At 43.6% G+C, this 19,353-nt stretch overlaps 1 protein-coding gene across 2 annotated transcripts in view; it reads left to right on the top strand.

The window, feature by feature from the left end:
• The window catches only part of BOD1 (biorientation of chromosomes in cell division 1), a 67,096-nt gene extending 55,444 nt beyond the window's left edge, over window positions 1-11,652 (top strand). The window contains exon 4 of one of the 2 annotated variants that reach the window (XM_033139964.1): window positions 11,628-11,652. In XM_033139964.1, the coding sequence (XP_032995855.1) occupies window positions 11,628-11,637 (10 nt within the window). In that variant the 3' untranslated portion in view covers window positions 11,638-11,652. Of the gene's footprint in view, window positions 1-142; window positions 324-11,627 lie in introns of those variants that run through there. The other variant, XM_033139961.1, reaches the window with a different exon arrangement.
• The last annotated feature ends 7,701 nt before the right edge of the window (window positions 11,653-19,353 follow it).

Below are 19,353 nucleotides of genomic sequence, written 5' to 3'. Positions count from 1 at the left end.
ATATTTACTTGCTGATAAGTGTTGTTATAAAGTGCCTCCCCCCCCCCCACTTTGCACTTTAAAAATGTGCCACATATTTGATTTGTGCTGCTGCTGACTTTTGAGAGGATTCCTTTGAGAGGATTCCTCTTTTCCTTACCAGTGTATGTGGCATAAAACTCTCATGGGAACTGATGGCTCAAGAATTCCACCTGGAAAGAGACATCACAGAAAACAACAACCAGGAACATATGCTCTTCTATTGCAAGTTTTTCAAACCACCGAATTTACTGGGATATAGCAGTGGTGCAACTGCGATGACAAGGTGAGAAGTGCCTATTTATTGTCATTTCCATTCTTGTTAAAGAAGTGTAAACCTCTGTCAGGACTGAACTAACCAAGTAGCACAGAGTGGGCATTCTTCTTTGCTCTGGATGGCACTCAATATGTCAACGAGCACACTTAACAGCTCCGCTAAGTTTTAACTTTCCAGGGAAATGGATAACCTTCTCTCAGAAATTATTCAGAGGCACTGCAAGTTTCAAATGATGCTCTGTTTCTGTGTGAGCAGTTTGCTAGAGGCCAGGTGGCCAGTGTTTGAGCCAGAAGAATGTGGTTATTTCCCATATTTATATGAGCATATCGTTTGCATTAATTATATAAGAACCCACAGCACACGTGGTGAACGCGGGGTACGCCTTTGATACCAGTTGCACAAAGTCCGGCATGAGATTAGATGTAAATGTTCTTGGATACTTTAGAGGCCTTAACTGAATGGTGGTTCAAGAAGGAAAATGTTGGCTAACAAATCAATAGAGTGCTGGCTAGAAAAATGAGCAAGTATGAACGCATGCAAAAAAACAAGGAACGCTGACGAAAGAAATTCACTGTTTATTTGTCAATATTAGTTTGCAGCGCAGGTCAATTACATCCTGCTGTGGTTTATAACTCAAAAGGAACAGCAAACGATGCATTAAATGAATGTTGTAGCCTTAGACAACCTTGCTTTAAGGAACTGCCCTCCAGTTTTCTGCACAAGTGCTCTCTGTGTAATGTTTCATTTCCAGGTAACAAGTCATGTTACATCTGGATTAATGATAAGGCCTTCTCACTAACAGATAGCAATGAAATGATCTGTCCAAAAAATATTTTTAAAATTTATTTCGGAATGAAGTGCATAAATGAAAGACTGCCACCAGCCATGAAATCTGAGTAGGCGCAGGAGCCCTGCTAGAATTCCACAGAGAGCGAGAGAGTTGGCTTCCCACTTGTCACTGCTGCTGCACATTTTGCTTGTGATTTCCATAGCATTGGAGGTAAGAAGAGCCTTTGCCCCTGTGCAGGTCGATTGGCTTTGTGGGGAGACAAGAGAAACACAGGAGAGTGGTGGCGGCAATAATATGCCATGGACAGCCACTGCAACAGACAGTTCCCATAATTTGTTGGGAGTCAGTGTATACTTGAGAAAGAGTGTCACACCACCATGGTGCTCCTCCTCCTATTCTATAGGTCTTCTCCCTCCTGGAGAAGCCTCCCTATTAAATAGTGGGTGGACATAGCAGACAACACAGTGATTCTCCAAGCAGCTCTCTTTATTCTCAGGCTGGAACAGAACTGAACTGAAAGGCTGAGCCAGCCTGCTTATATAGTACTCAGTAACACGCAACAGTAGCAACTCTCTCTCTAGCTACCCAATCCGTGGGCTGCAATCTCAATCCCTCATTTGCATGTGTGGACCTGAGTGAGAACTGCAGCCAGGGTAGGCAGAGTGAAACTATATACACAACACCCCTAGTGGCCCAGGGTGAGAACTTCAATACATAACACTCCCCCCTCCAATGGCTGTGCTTGGAGATCCACCTCCAACGGCAAGGCCAAATATTCCTAGGCCAAATAGCTGCCTGTGGTGGAATTTTCTATTGAGAATGGTATCACCCTCACCCCCCAAAAGGCTTTACCTGAGATTCTGTTTGTTTAATATACATAAGTCTAAAAAAAAGAAAGAAAACAAAAACAGGGAGGTAGAAAAGAGGGGGGAACAACACACTAGCTCACATCAAAAATACAATAGCTATCAAGACACCCATCTTAATTTAAACATATATGCTGATATAGGCCACCCACCTTTCCAGATAGGTATTCAGACAAGACTGACGTTTATAATAAATTTGTTCACATGCAGCAAGGTCAGTGAGGCCTTCAGATTATTGCATAATAGACAGTGACTGTTTATCCTTCCAACTCAAAGTATAAGTGTCTTAGCAACCATCATTGTTCACTAAATGCACTTTTGTTGTCCTGCCATTAATCCCCATACTTGTTGTTGTTGTTCAGTCGTTCAGTCGTGTCCGACTCTTCATGACCCCATGGACCAGAGCACGCCAGGCACGCCTATCCTTCACTGCCTCTCGCAGTTTGGCCAAACTCATGTTAGTAGCTTCGAGAACACTGTCCAATCATCTCATCCTCTGTCGTCCCCTTCTTCTTGTGCCCTCCATCTTTCCCAACATCAGGGTCTTTTCCAGGGAGTCTTCTCTTCTCATGAGGTGGCCAAAGTACTGAAGCCTCAACTTCAGGATCTGTCCTTCTAGTGAGCACTCAGGGCTGATTTCTTTGAGAATGGATAGGTTTGATCTTCTTGCAGTCCATGGGACTCTCAAGAGTCTCCTCCAGCACCATAATTCAAAAGCATCAATTCTTCGGCGATCAGCCTTCTTGATGGTCCAGCTCTCACTTCCATACATTACTACTGGGAAAACCATAGCTTTAACTATACGGACCTTTGTCGGCAAGGTAATGTCTCTGCTTTTTAAGATGCTGCCTAGGTTTGTCATTGCTTTTCTTCCAAGAATCAGGCGTCTTCTAATTTCGTGACTGCTGTCACCATCTGCAGTGATCATGGAATCCAAGAAAGTGAAATCTCTCACTGCCTCCATTTCTTCCCCTTCTATTTGCCAGGAGGTGATGGGACCAGTGGCCATGATCTTAGTTTTTTTGATGTTGAGCTTCAGACCATATTTTGCGCTCTCCTCTTTCATCCTCATTAAAAGGTTCTTTAATTCCTCCTCACTTTCTGCCATCAAGGTAGTATCATCAGCATATCTGAGGTTGTTGATATTTTTTCCGGCAATCTTAATTCCGGTTTGGGATTCATCCAGCCCAGCCTTTCGCATGATGAATTCTGCATATAAGTTAAATAAGCAGGGAGACAATATACAGCCTTGTCGTACTCCTTTCCCAATTTTGAACCAGTCAGTTGCTCCCCTTCATGGATCACTGCCTTGTCGTGGCGAAGGGGCTTGAATTACTCAGGGAAGCTATGAACAGGTCAAGATCCCCATACTACAAGAGTATAATTTAAAAGTGCACGGACATCAGCAAGTATCAAGGATTTCACTAGTACAAAACTGATGCTGACAGGCGCATGCAGAGCTTGTCTGAGGCCTGGGGCAGGAGTCTTGTTAGAATAAAGTTAGAAACTCAAACAAAAATGCAGCTGGTCCCTGGTGGAGGCCCCTGGTCAACTTAGCCCTCCAACGCCTGGGGCAAATGTACCCAGCTGTGCCTCCCTCTGCATGGGCCTGGATACTGACTATAAGACCAGAAAGAATATATCACCGGACATGCCTAAAGTGTAGGTGGGTTCCCATGAGGCAAGACACGGTGATAACAGCAAGAACCTGTATTGAACTACATAGCTGGTAAACAGGGGCAAAGCAACTGCTTATATACAACCCTGAAAGCCTGGGCCACTCCCAATGTGATTGGCTGTCTAAAGTTCCAAGCTGCGAATCATGACTCACAGTTCAAGGGCCAATAACAGAGGCCCAAATCCTGAAATGTTCTGTGATTGGACATCATGTATCAAATCAGAACACAGGAACTCAGAATCCTTAGTCCAAACTCAAGCTCAGGCAAACACAGACCACTGAATACATAAAAATGCTCACATCACTCCTTTTTACAACGGTCCAATCCTGACTCCCACCCACCCCAGCTATTTAATTTGAGGATAGGGGAAGACTCACATGATGTCAAACCATATATTTAACATAATGTGTAGTTTGGCCTTGTGAGACTTATTTTCACTCATTGAAAGTGCTTGCATTTTTGCTGAATCATGCTTACTTTTAACATGATCTGCCCCAAGTGCTTATGAATATTGATTTCTCGTATACTGTCATCACCTCCTGAGTGGAGAAAGGGCTGCCATAAGGAAAGCTCCAAATGTATATAAAAAGAATGAAGGATTATATAAAAATAAACTTCAGAAATGCCAGATAGTTTTGTTCCCATCTGCTCACTGGAAATCTCAGCTCCCTTGCAAGCAAAATCTGCCAGATTCCAAATAAGCTAGGAAAGTGATAAAAAATGGTAAAGCACTTTGGATACTGAAAAGGCGCTATTAAAATGGTTAATCATGGACAGGCTGCAAGTTTTAGAGAACGATCTGGTGGTGGTAGAGTAACCACTGACTATACCTTGCTGCAGCCAGAATGGGAGGTATTGGTGATGGTGGGGTGATGTTTTCCTTCCCTTTTCTCCCTGGTTCTCTTTGTTCTAATATTCCTCCCATTCTGGTCAGTTATTGACTACACCAACTTTTGGACATCATTTGGGGCATACCAGTAGAATGAGAGAGGAGGCAGGTGTTTGGCTGCCCCAACATGCTCCATTTTGGCCCTCACCGATGGTGGGATAACTGCCATTGAATGGATGCCTACCCCCACAAAGCTTTCCACAGGCACACGGTGGGGCAAAGTGGCATTTCTGCTCCTCAGCTGACTTTGGGCTGGCTTTAGGCTGGTTTCCATCAGATAACGGTCAGGTAAGAAATATCATTGGCTTTATAACTGTTTTCTAGAGAACTCTTTAGAAGCTTATGAAAGTTTGCTCAATATTGAAAGACTGCCACTTCTGCCACAGGGGAATCCTGGCTGTGGACCTGTTCACAGTGGGCCATTGAGCATTATGTCCTAGAGAATACCCCAGAATCCCCAGAAGCAGATTCTGTGGAAGATCCCTAGACTTTCATACCTGTTGGTAGAGACCCCAATGCAATACAGAAATCACAGCTAAAGAATCCCTGGAAGACAGCCACCCAACCTCTGTTTTAAAACCTAAAATGAAGAAGGTCTCCTGGCAGATATCAGTACGAAAGTAATCCCTGAATGTAGAAATTTTGAAAACAACTGCAATAAGGAATGCCACACATCAACTATCAATACTATATCACATACAAAACATACCTTTCCATTTGAAAATTTTGAAACTATAAGGCACAAAGTAGTTTAAGATCCAAGTGCAACATATACTGGGCTTCCTAACCCCAAGTTTTCATGTGGTAGTATGGGAGCACACTAGAAGTGTTCATTGTGGCTTTCGTATCTTTGCATCACAGAAACCCAAAGCAACTTCAAAAATAATCTTATAGTGGGGAGAAATCAGTTGTCTAAATATTGCCTCACCAGTAGAGTAACTTCAAGTGTGTGCATGGGTATGAGAGTGCTGTAAGAATATGTAGTTGTGTGCCTTTTATGAACTGCATAAAAACAAACATAGGTGTTACATTATAAAAGCCACCTGATGTCAAGCTGAAAGGAGACCCCTGAATTGGAGGTGCCAATGGGGAACGACCATAGCTCAGCAGTGGAGCATCTGCCTTGTGTGCAAAAGGCTCCAGCTTCAATCCCCAAGATCTCCAGGAAGGGCTGGGAAAGGCCCCTGACTGCAATCCTGGAGCATCGCTGGCAGTCAGTGCAGACAAGACTGAGTTGGACGGAGCTGTGATCTGACTCTGCGTAAGGCAGTTGTGTTCTGAAGGGTGCAGCCCCCAGGATGACAGAGTATTCTCCACGTCCATCCTTGTCAATGAACAATTGTAGTGATGCAAGGGACAGAAGCTTGCTCTTCTTTGCCAGGGAAGAGGAGGCAGTTAGCTTCCCGCATTCCTGGTCCAGCAAGGAATGCCTACAGATGAATGCAAGCAATTTCTGGAAGAGTTTAAAGTTGTCTTCACATGAACAGCTGCACAGAAGCGTAATGGATGGCCACTGTCAAACACAAACCGTAAATTTCCCTGCAGAACTGGGGCTGAGTGTCTGACTGAGCCACATGTTACCAGGGGCCCAGCAGGGGAAGGGAGGGGAGACAAGATAAGAAAGATAAGCTCAGACTTAATTAAGCAATTGCTAGTTTGAAGACCATAACCACCACATTTTCCTTCTTCCTCAGCTTTGAGTGGAATCAAGTTGCACTTTCTGCTTGCAACTTCAAGACTGTAATTTTGCCAGACATGGTAATGAAATCAGCTATGAGTTAATGAAAGAAATCAAAAGTGCCAGATTTATTAAAGCCAAAATGTCATACCCTCTGCTGATCAAAAGTGGCTTTGATGGAGCTAACTTCCAGAGTGGTAGGCATATTAGCATCAAGTGAGAATTTAATTGTGTGGATGCCAGTGGTGCTCTCATTTTTTTAAAATTTAAATAGCTGCAGGGGCCCTGGACCAACAGCACCCAAATAGCAGGGGATGGAGAGGGAGTCCCAATAAAAATCAGCTGCTAAAGCTGCTATTTACCCTGAGGAGGGGTGCTATTTAATTCTTTTCAAAAACCTAGATGTTAATTGCATTCAATTAACATCACTTCCAATTTGGCCATTAGTCTCTTGCCTCAAAAACAGCCAAGGGTCTTGTGGAACTGTCAAGAATTACAGATTTATCATGCTTAAGCTTTTGTAATTCATCAGATGTTTGGTGTACATACAAGCTTGTAAGTACCTTCTGTGACAAAAAATTATCTTCAGTAAAGCTAAAGATAAGCAAAGTGGCCATTCACAACAGCAGCAATTACTTAGTGCTGTCTGACACAGGAAACTTCCAGACAACCTGTTCATTGAGCATTCATTCTGATTTTATTTTATAATAGTGAGTATTTTTATCCCTCTCTCATAACACTAGAACTCGTAGACATCCAACATAGCTGAATGTCAGAAGATTCAGGACAAATAAAAGTAAGTACTTCTTCACGAAGCCTATAGTTTTATTATGTTTTTATATATGCTGTAAACCAGATGGGTGGGATATTATTATTATTATTATTATTATTATTATTATTATTATTATTATTATTCTATGATATCCTTTAAAAGAGGATTAGGCAAATTCATGGAGGAGAGGGCTATCAATGTCTACTAACCATGGTAAGGTAGCTATGTTCTCTCTCTCAGTTGGTGAAAGTAATGCTTCTGAAAACCAGTTGCTGGAAACCACAGGTGGGGAGAGTGCTCTTGTGCCCAAATCCTGCTTGCAGGTTTCCTAGGGGCACCTGGATGGCCACTGTGAGAACAGGATGCTGGGTAGATGAGCCATTGGCCTGATCTAGCAGGCTCTTCTCAACACCTGCAGAAGCACAAGAAACCATTGTCCGGAGTCAAGCCTGAACAACAAGAATCAAATTTCTGGACAAGTTCTAATTTAGCCAGTTAAGGTCTCCCATTGAAATTCCTTTGCGTGTCGAGGTCCCCAAGCCACCCCTCAAATAACACACACTTCACACAGAAATTAAAGTTTAAGGTTTTTGGCATAATTTTGGCCATAACTTTATTAAAATACAAAATGTGAGTGGTTGCTTAGGCATTGGTTCCACCTTGCGGAAGTCAGTAAAGGGAAAACACTTTGGGGAGAGAATGGGGGCCGGGGGATCACACCCTTGCCTCTCCCCTAATGTTCCCAGGGGCTCTTGCTTGGCCCTAGCCCCTGACCAGGGGGTACGGACAAAAGCATGGTGAGCCCCTGGATTCCTTTAATGGAATTCCCCGCGCAGCAGCAGCATTGGAGGGGCAGGCACAGCCAATCCTTTCCCCTCCACCAACTAATTTAATAACCAATGCCTAACCGCAACCTTATAAGTTGTGACTAATTGCTACGCAGTAGGCGAAAACCAAATGGCACCAGCCAATCAGCCAAATGGAAAAATTCCTACCAGGCCCCTGCCCCAAAAGCAGACGACCCCATGACAGGCATAGCAAGGTCAACACAGAAGCCTAAAATATAGGGAGGGAGGGTGATCCGATGCACGCAGCGAAGAGGGGCTCACGCTGCATGCCAGAAACATATATAGCCTCTGGGCTGTCCATCAAAACTTGCAACATTAAATTCTCCCCAACAACCCGCAGAATCCAATCACAGTCCTTGGCCATCTAAACGATCCCGCCCAGCAACAGAGGGGTGTCTTGTTGGCCCCCACCGCAACACGTGCTCTCCATGAAGGAGAACTCGCTTTGCTGGAGAAAACCTCTGATGCTCCCATGCCAGCTGATCTGTGCCAGCTGCATGCAACAGCAGGAGCCCACGAAGGCTAAACTTAACATTTTCCCTAAAAGAGGTTCAAAACTGGGAATTATAGGGGAAGAAATTCCCAAAAAGGACATTACTTTCTTTCGTTATGCCACAACAGCAGCAAGAATGTTAATTGCCAAGAATTGGAAGAGCCAAGACATTCCTACAGTAGAAGAATGGCAAATGAAAATGGTGGACTTTATGGAACTTGCTGACCTGACGGCGAGACTACGTGACCAAGGAGAAGAATTGGTGCAGGAAGATTGGAAAAAATTTAGATGTTACTTGAAAAAATATTGTTTTATTTAAATTTATATACCCTTAAGGAGTTAGTTATAGGTCTTCAGTATTGAAATGGTTTGTATAAAATAGAGAGATAATATATAATAATAGGAGGTGATAATATGTATTGGGAACTGCCAACAAAGATTGATAATGAAATCCAGAGGGAGGAGATCGAGGGAAGTCACCTAGAAGATGTACCGTAAGTGGAATTATGTTAGGGATATATAAGAACTTCCTTTGTTTTTTGTTTTTTTGAATGTTGTATTTGTATTTGTGTTTGTATTTGCCAAACAAAATAAAATAAAAAATTCCTTCCAGTAGCACCTTGTTGTTGTTCAGTCGTTCAGTCGTGTCCGACTCTTCGTGATCCCATGGACCAGAGCACACCAGGCCCGCCTATCCTGCACTGCCTCTCGCAGTTTGGCCAAACTCATGTTAGTAGCTTCGAGAACACTGTCCAACCATTTCATCTTCTGTCGTCCCCTTCTCCTTGTGCCCTCAATCTTTCCCAGCATCAGGGTCTTTTCCAGGGAGTCTTCTTGTCTCATGAGGTGGCCAAAGTACTGGAGCCTCAGCTTCAGGATCTGTCCTTCCAGTGAGCACTCAGGCCTGATTTCCTTCAGAATGGATAGGTTTGATCTTCTTGCAGTCCATGGGACTCTCAAGAGTCTCCTACAGCACCATAATTCAAAAGCATCAATTATTTGGCGATCAGCCTTCTTTATTTGTGTTTGTTATAATTTGTGTTTGTTATAATTTGTTTCTTGTATTTTTTGCAAAATAAATAAAAATCTTTTTTTAAAAGAGGTTCAAAACTAAGATGCAAAAACCCACCCACCCAGATCCATCTCCTCCATAATCACACACAGACACACTGCTCCTGCTTGGTCTCTTTTGCAACAGCAACAGTGTGGAGATAGGTGGGCCTCCAGGATTGCACCAGACCTATATATTTTCTTTGCAGTTTCCCCTTTTCCAACTGTCAAGTCAGGGAGCAGGGGAATTAGACACAGGGAGGGATGATGGGAGTTGTAGTCCAGCAGCAACTGGAGGGCACCACATTGGCCACCCTTGCTTTACAGCAACAGATGGTGCCATCCTAAAGGAGGAGTTCTAGGGAATATACATGGAATAGGAATGCTAGTACTATCAAAATTTGCTGACCCTAAATTACACCGCCCAATGTTCCCTCCGAACCCGAGCCATCAGCCCACCTCATGTTCACCCTGCTCACATGTGTACAGCAGGATGTGGCAGGACTGAAACAGCTCATTCAACCCCGTGAATTAGAGCTGCCTGCCTGCTCTCTTTTTTACACCGTCTGAAAAGCTCAGCCTAATCCTTTGCAGAGATCGGATAAGGAAGACTGAAAGGAATCACCCGGTCTCTCCAAAGGCCAAATCCGAAAGGCTGCGCTCAGACACAGCCTCCCAAATCCCAGCCACATTCCAGAGCAGACAAGAGGGCTAAGGTGGCCGCAGTTTGTACAGCTGTGTGGATGATGTGAAGGGCCTTTTATTACAATGGTTCCCAAGGGAAGCCCTGGCCTGACCCAAGGCCAACAAGCGGAGTATGACGAAATAAGTGTCGGGCAAGCGCTTGCGAGCCAGACACCAGGCACCACGGCTGCAGCTGCTCTGAGTCCCCCCGCTCCCCTCCCCCAGCACAGGTGATAAGCATCAACTTCTGCAAATGAGCAGTGAGAAAGCACCTGAAGAGACGCTGGCAAGGGGTTATCAGACAGACCAGCCATTCATCCGAGGCTGCTTTAATTAGATTTGGTTGACCCCCCCTTCCCTACCCCCCCTCAGAGAAATAGCCAAGTGCAACATGTATAATTTGCCAAAGAGGAAGGGAATGCATTTTTTCCCTCCCTGCTGCTGAAAAGGAAGCTTCTATAGTTCAGTCTCTCCTGTTGCCAGCGTTTGCAAATGTTCCCAGGCTCCTTGGAACTGAGGGAGAAGTGCTTCTGTAGTTCTCCCATGTACTCTCACAGAAATTAGGGGTCGTCTTTAAAGTATGACACCATTTAAAGTCTAAATTTCAGTGTGTGTGTGTGTGTGCGCGTGTGCATGGAGAGGGGGTGATTTATGAAGATTATATCCTATATAGGAGTAAACATTTCTGCTTTTACAGCTATGTGTCTTATTTTAATTGTATTTTAATGGCTTATTATATTTTGATTATGTAAGCTATGCAGACCCTTCAAATGTGTGTATTTTCCACGGACATCTCTGGAATGTCCCACTTTTCCTTAGGATGTCCCTATTTATATTGGATAAATGTTGGAAGGTATGGCATTATCTCACCCTCAAGCTGTCTGAAGGCAGTCCTGTATAGGGAAGTTTTTTATGTTTAATGTTTTATTATGTTTTTATATATGTTGGAAGCTGCCCAGAGTGGCTGGGGCAACCCAGTAAGATGTGTGGGGTATAAATAGCAATATTATCATTATGGAATGGGGAAGCCCCCAGGGTATGAACCATGCTGAAGGGCAGCATACATAAAGGCCCATACAAAAGAATATTTAAAATACAGAGGCAACTGGTACCCAACAGACCTGGTGGGGCTGCTAGGTTGACAGGGAGGCATGACACCAAGGTCACAGGGGGTGGCCAATGAGGTCACAGGGGAGTGGCTAATGCTTCCTTTCATAAAAAAGCTCCACACAACACAGTGGAGTTCATTTTTCAATGAAATGTATAGGGTTGTGGTAGGAACCACAAGTGCTTGGGAAGTTTATTTTAAAAACTAACCCTAGCCTTTTGTTCTTCATTATCATCTCCTTTATAATAATAAAAAAATAGAGACATTAACCTGAATCTGACATCACATTTCAACCAGTATTTCCTCCATTGCCACAAGTTTCTTACACCATCCCTTGATGTATCCTCTTTATCTTAAGATGGCTACTTCTCATTGAGAAGTAAACTTGTTTTCTGGGCTATGCCTGCACCATGTGGTGATGGGTTGCCACAAGACTGAACATGCTTTACAAATGCTTTCCTTGCACGTCTTGCAGGCATGAATGAGGTTCTAATCTATGAGATGTACAGCTTTCATCCAGCTGGAATGTAGCCTACTGCTTAATAGTCACCATTGTTGCTTCACCTCTGTCCCACCCCATCTTTGCATCTGGCCCAGCCCACCACAGGTATATGGCCCCCAGCAAATTGCCCACGAGTGCATGGGTAAAGGTAAAGGTAAAGGGACCCCTGACCAGATTAGGTCCAGTCGCGGACGACTCGGATTGCGGCGCTCATCTCGCTTTATTGGCCGAGGGAGCCGGTGTACAGCTTCCGGGTCATGTGGCCAGCATGACTAAGCCACTTTTGGCAAAACCAGAGCAGCGCACGGAAACGCCGTTTACCTTCCCACTGGAGCGGTACCTATTTATCTACTTGCACTTTGACGTGCTTTCGAACTGCTAGGTTGGCAGGAGCAGGGACCGAGCAACGGGAGCTCACCCTGTCGCGGGGATTCGAACCGCCGACCTTCTGATCGGCAAGCCCTAGGCTCTGTGGTTTAACCCACAGCGCCACCCGCGTCCCAAATTGCCCACGAGTGCATGGGGCTTTGGGCTAAAAAGAAATGTTCCCCACCCCTGCCCTAAACCAGCAGTTTGCTAATTGCAGTCCTACATCCTGATCTTAAATCCATTACACCGAAGTAAGATGTCCTGCATTAATGATGGTGGTGATAATGAATCACTGCATACATACAGTCCTAAATAACGTCTAACTTTGTTTTAAGCTTTAAAAATATGGACCCACTGAGTTCCCTTTTCATAGAGTCATTTATGTGTTTTTTTTCTTAGCTACAAACACTTCAAACCAGCATCTTCCAACTTCTTCATTGGAGATGCGACATTAAAATGCTGATGAGCTGCAGATTCCTTTTCTCCTAAAAATGCAAACTTTCCTTTTGGAGTCTTAAAAAATATATATATTCAAATTGCAACAGGGGCAGCCAGCTGTTGCTCAGCATGACCTCCTTTATTAGTCAAAGCGCTTCGTCCCACTTAATGTGTTCAGCATGGCAGACTGTCTTATGTGGCAATTTTGACAGGGGGGTCATTACGCAACAATCTGCTTGCCTAACAAAAAAAACTGTGAGTAAACTGACATTAAAATGATTTGCTAAAGTCCAGATTCACAAAGGGGCAGTCAACCCTCGCCATTTTATTGTGATATTTGGCGTCACTCTGAAAACCTCAGTTCCCGGAGTCATCATGACTAACCCAATTTCATATAAAAGAAAAAAGAAAAGGGCTTCTTAGCCATTATGGTTGTAAAGAAAGTAGGAAAAATACAACTGAAGGGTAACAGGCCACAAAACAAATAAAACAAATCTTACATTTTACTATCTTAATGAGGAACTCATTTTTATACCAGTTCTTGCTGTTTGCTTACTTAATACTGGCAACATAAGGCGGCCAGGATTCAGAGAAAGGTCACGCTCGTTCACAGGAGAACCCTCCACTCTGCAGAAAATAAGAAAAAAAAACTGCTTTTAAAACTCAACCATGCCTTCTCTTCCATGGTAGCCAGAGCTTTGCTTGCTCTGAGAGAAAAACAGCCCATGTGCACACATGCAACTCGTTTGGATCCGATACCAGACCAATGAAGAGTTTCGGTTAACCAGTAGGATTGCATTTCAAACACACACAAAAGAAAGTTGGAGAATTTTCAGGTTTTCAGTTCCACAACTTACTACACAATAGTTTTCCCAGCCCACTTACATGTCCATTTAAGCCTGCTTGATCTCTTCAAGCCACACAACACCTTTACGGATCATCCGCACTTTCCCTTCACCTGTATTTTTATCGTATTGTGTACCGATTAATTCTCCCAGGTCTGAGAGCTTTTCTCGTTGTTCCATGGCTGCGCCTTGCAAAAATCTGATCTTGCCCGTGGAATTGAAGCTTGGGAAGCAAAATACCCATTTGGATTTTCTACGCACCTGATAAATTCTTTCCCATTCAGCAGGTAAGATTGGAACAAAGAGAAAAAAATACTTGGATCCAGGGGAATTAATCATTACATGCTACAATCAAGTTACAGGTAAAGTGAAAGTGTGGACAAGTCCTTCGTGAGCACCCAATGAACTATAAAGCGGAAGAGGGGCATTGCATAGGTCTGTGAACTTGTTCTGCCTCAGTGCATTGGGAATGCCAAATTGTAGTTTCCTCTTTGAGATTATTATAAATATTTTCAAAGTACAGTGTGGCTGACATGCAAAAACTTCTGTCAACAGAGTGAAGGAAGAAACCCATACAGACAAAGGGCCATGATCAGCCTTCTGGGAATGGGAGGAATCAGTGCTCTATGAACACAGAGTTCACTGCCAGTTTTAAAGACCCTGATGCTGGGAAAGATTGAGGGCACAAGGAGAAGGGGACGACAGAGGACGAGATGGTTGGACAGTGTTCTTGAAGCTACTAACATGAGTCTGACCAAACTGCGGGAGGCAGTGGAAGACAGAAGTGCCTGGCGTGCTCTGGTCCATTGGGTCACGAAGAGTCGGACATGACTAAAGGACTAAACAACAACAACAATAACAAAAGAAGTTGATAGTCAGAGAGATGTGCTCTCTCTCTCTCTCTCTCTCTCTCTCTCTCTCTCTCTCTCTCTCTCTCCCTCTCTCTCTCTCTCTCTCTCTCTCTCTCTCTCTCTCACACACACACACACTAATCATTACAAACCCAGGAAAACAAGTGATGTGACATAATGTTCACAGAACCTCAAGGTTTACAGAAATAGAAAAAAGAAATATTGAGAAAACAATTCCTTAGGGGATACAATTGCTAATTGGGTGCTAATTTGCTACTAAAACAGGCTCAAGATCCTTGGGTTAACTCACAAAACCCTAAACAACTGGGGCACATAAGGGCTGCTGAATTCCTTATTCTCCACATTAATCCCTGGCAAGGCACTTTTAGTGGTCTCCTGAGGCTTGGTCAGGGTCCATGTCTTTAATGTGGCAGGTGCTGCCTTGTGGAACTCCCTGCCAATAGATGTCCAGCAGGAGCCATCCTTGCTTTCTTTTAGACATATTTTTAAAACCATACTGTTTAGACAGAAATTTTGATTTTGACATTTTAGAAAACTAGTTTTTATTGACATGTTACTGAAGTTTTTTTTAACCAGTTATTATTGCATTATGTTTTTACGTTGTGTGCTGCCTTGCTATATTTCCTGTGAAAGTGTTGTTTATAAACATTTAAATAAATTAAATATATATGGCTCTGTTCTGCTCTCCCCAACCTGGTACTCTAAAATTACTCGGTCTCCCCAGTCCTCCATCTACTATAAATGCAGTAGCCACATCCAGGAACTGAGGAAAGGCGACTGTTCCTCACCTGGATGGGCCCTCTCTGGCCTAATGTCACCCTGAGTGTTTCAGCCCCAAGCACCTAGGCATTTCCCTGGCTACATGACTGCCTTGCGATTGGCTGGATAGTGCCAGCTGTCAGTCAAGACCAAAACTCTTTGAAGTGGTCTGTGGTCCACAGTCTTTTTGTGTCTCAGTCCCTCAACTGGCCATCTACGCTGCTACATGTGAGGAGACCAGAGGCCTGTTTGCAAGTAGCTATGACTAGATAGAGTTGAACTAAAATGTGATATTTTGTTGTTTTCTCAAAGCAACGTTCTCCCTCTTCCACTTGTCCTCATCCTTTCTTTTATTATTATTATTAATAATAAATGCCATCGTTAGGGTTTTGCATGGATTTTTACCAAAACTATTGGGTTATTCTAAGCTCTCACATATCTAGTCACTTAGTTCATACCATGTGTGTGTGTGAGGGAGTGGAATTTGGCATAGAAAAACAAATTACTTTGGTCTCTAGGGAGGGACAGGTAAGATGGATGTTATCTTTGCTTCCCGTTGTAACTATCTCCCCAGAAAGCACTCCCGTTTGGAGCTAGAGGGCAGCCTCCTTCACAGCCTCTGGCATGACTGGTCTACCCACACCAGCAGTGGTGAAAGGAAGGGAGTACACACACACCAAAAACCAGAAAATAGAAATTCATTGCATTTGTGTTGTTGTGCAGAAGGAAGGAACCAAAGCAGAGATTGAATCTGGAAATGCGAAGCTGCTCCACTCACTCGAAACAAGTGAGTGCATCTGGCCTGTGGAGGGGAAAAGAGGGGGAAATTACTTGCTGAGGGAAGAGGGGGGAGAAGAAAAGCAAAAAAAATAAAAATAAATATGGAGGTAAAATGAGGGTGACATGAGGGAAGACAAAGGAAGGAAAAATTGGGGGGCACAGATCATTTTTTTAAAAAAGAAACCTAAGGGGAACAAAACACCCCAAAAACAACAATGTGAAGACTGACCCTGTTCAGTAACCACAGAGTGCTGACTACCAGTTGGAAAAGAAAGGAAAATGGAGGAGAGAGAAAGGAGTATTGGGAGATCACAGGGAGTTGGCTGGAAACCTGAATGGGAACAGGAGCACTCTCTCCAGTGCAGTATTTTGTAACTTGCAAATCCCACTTAATAAGAGGTCCTCACTGCATCACTAGGAAATTCACCAATATTACCTCAGACTGACAGCACTCGCTTTTTCAAGCTTGGTCTCTCTTGCTTGTGGGCCTGCAAAAGTAATTGCAATTTTAAGCTCAGCTGGTCCCACTTGCTCCATTATTTGGTGTGTGTGTGTGATGCTTGTGTTTAGTTTAGACATCGACAGGACTCTCTGTACCTGCAATTTTAAGAAAAAGAAAAACGTTGATATGACAACCCTCCAACATTCAGATTGCTGGGCCGCCACACATGATAATCCGCCAGCCAGCTTCTCATTGGATAGGATGACAGCGTCAGATTTTTAGGATGAAGGTGCCAGAGAAACATCTACATCACACCTCTCACCCGAAGCATTTGTAATGCAGAAAGATGGCCCAAAGTAGCTATTCCGATCTGGCACACAGTGCCTTGCGCCAGCCAAAACCTGAGTAAAGAGGCTCTAGCACGCTGAAACCTGAGGTTTCTTTCTTTCTATTAGCGTCACCTGCTTGCTGAAGAAGTGAGCAAATGGGGCTTTTGCTGCCAAACTCTGTGGCCACCCTTGCAGTGTGCAAATAAACAGGCGACATGATCTGAGTCCCATAAATCCCTAACTAATTTCGAAAGACTCTGAACATTTAATAAAGAGTTTCACAGTTTAAGTAGAGGCCAGTCGTTACGGTTTTGGAAGTACTGAGGCTGCCTGGAAACTGTCAGCAGACAGGTACCTCTCAGATGGCAGCATGGACAGTTATGGCAGTTGTACCATGGTCCAGCTTGTTTTCCTATTTGAAAAATAAATGAAAAATAAAAATAAATGAAAAAGAATCAACTGGAACTACACGGGATACTTTTGCCATACGTCCTTGCAAGGGAGGTTTAAGCACAAGGAATTGAAAAATCAGATCACTGGAGACGAATGTATTCACTGACTCTCCTTTGCCAAAAGAATACAATTCTATGATTCTAAGAAAGAAAATGCCTAAATTTAAGCAACTCCCAACACCCAGCTCTATCTGACCAACACTCGCCGAGTTTCCCCCACCTGCTCTCTCCAGCACACTGTGCTGACAAACCTATCAGCATCACTTCCACAAATAAGCAACCTTGCTTGTTAAGTGATAATGCTTCATATCTAAAAATGGATTTGAGAAAGTTGCCTCTTTAGAAAAGTCCTAAGCACGCTGCAGTTCCTTTGAATAAATCACAGCCCAGTCCTAAGCTTATTTACTTTAGAACTACGTTCCACTCCGTTCAATGAGGCTGACGCCCAAGTAAGTGTATACAGCATTATGTACCAAAGTTTAACATACGATGCTCAGTTATGTCTCCTTTATCTCTGTTGTTTTCCCCTCTCCCATTTTTTATAAGCTGGCTGTCTTTTCTGCACTGATCTTCTGCTTCAGATTGCAACTTCCATGGGAAAAAGAGGTGATGAGAAAGAGACCTGGAGAATACATGTGATTTGAGTAATATGTAGTTTAGTTTTTACAGTCTGATGTTCAAATCGCTTTAACCTGCACCATAATATTTTGCTAGTTGTTTGTGCTCCAGGTACAAAGGCAGGCGGGTGCGAATCCACCTTTTGCTCCAGTGTGGTCAAACCCTTGACTTGTGTTCTGTGCTGAAACCAAAGCTATGACTTTGGTGACCAAACAAGAAACCTAATAGGAAAGCAACTTCTAGAAGCAAGTTCTGTTGTAGAGTTCATGTGTTCATGTGACCCTTTCCATCTTCTGCTCAGGTTGTACCGGTATATACAGTGGTACCTCGGGTTAAGAACTTAATTCGTTCTGGAGGTCCGTTCTTAACCTGAAACTGTTCTTAACCTGAGGTACCACTTTAGCTAATGGGGCCTCCCGCTGCCACCACCATGCGATTTCTGTTCTCATCCTGAAGCAAAGTTCTTAACCTGAGGTACTATTTCTGGGTTAGCGGAGTCTGTAACCTGAAGCGTTTGTAACTTGAAGCATCTGTAACCCGAGGTACCACTGTACATTAGAACCTTGGTTCTCAAACTGCTTAGTTGATGAACAAATCGACTCCCAAACCCGGAAGTAAGTGTTCCCGTTTTTGAACGTTTTTTGGAAGCCGAACATCTGATGCAGCTTCTGCTTGAGTGCAGGAGGCTCTTGTAGCCAATCGGAAGCCACGCCTTGGTTTTTGAACATTTCGGGAGTCAAACAGACTCCCGGAACGGATTAAGTTCGAGAACCAAGGTTCCACTGTATGTGTACATAAACTCATATATAATAAAGTCTCCATTGACCTATATTCCAAGGAAACTGAACCCAAGCTATGTGCTGGTGCCCCTAAAGTTTCTCACCACACAGAGATCGGGCTGTGCACAGGGGGGTTTTCCGCTTGAACTCAGTTCCGGCACCTCTCAGGTGGGCACCATTGCTGTTCTAAGAGGGAGGTGTACATGGTGAGTTCTGGTACCTCTTTTTCTAGAAAAATAGCACTGGCTGTGCAAAACAATATCTTCATAGTCACAGAATACTAGAAATGGAAACAAATCCTAAATGTTTATTAAGAGACCCTAGTCATCTTATTGGCCATCTTCATAGCAGGAACCAGGACTTGGAATGGTCTGTATTAGAGGTGGTTACACAATATAAACAGAAACTAACATCAGCATGAACCTTGTCTAAACAGGCCACTTACCTGCTCAATTTAGGGTGGTTCTCCCTCCCTGTGCCTCCACTTGGTCTTTGAACATTCCTGGTACTCCATGTCAAACAAGGGACAATTACACTCTTCACTGAACACAAAAACAAAACTTGCATAATATAAGGTTGTACTCTGGGAGCAAAAGGACATTACTGTAGCAGCAGCAATAATGGCGCCAAATAGCACTTTGAATGTTCCTTTACATCTCTGATTGTTGATTAAGCCTTGGCATGTCTCTGTGCATGAACCCGTTGCACCAAAATAGGGTTGCGCCACAGTGGTGGGGATTAAATGGATTGTGCAAACAGATCCCGGGGTGGGTAAATTAAGGGAAGCCAAATATGCAAAAGGTAATTTGGCCTTCGGGCTCCACTGCTTACTCTCGTAAATCACTCTCCACTATGTATGGGTGTGAAAGCCGTACATGGGTGGATGAATTTAAATGCCACAAGGCACATCAGCAAGAAATTACTAGTGATACTAGGCTGGAAAAAAGTCATATTTGAAAGCAACAAAGCACAACCTCAACCCTCGTTATCAGGATAAGATTGGACAAAGGGTTCCT

Source organism: Lacerta agilis, chromosome 2, assembly GCF_009819535.1.
Source record: "Lacerta agilis isolate rLacAgi1 chromosome 2, rLacAgi1.pri, whole genome shotgun sequence".
In the NCBI taxonomy this organism is placed as follows: domain Eukaryota; kingdom Metazoa; phylum Chordata; class Lepidosauria; order Squamata; family Lacertidae; genus Lacerta; species Lacerta agilis.
The sequence above is the reverse complement of the archived record's forward strand: the minus strand, read 5'-3'. Positions and strand labels throughout refer to the sequence as shown.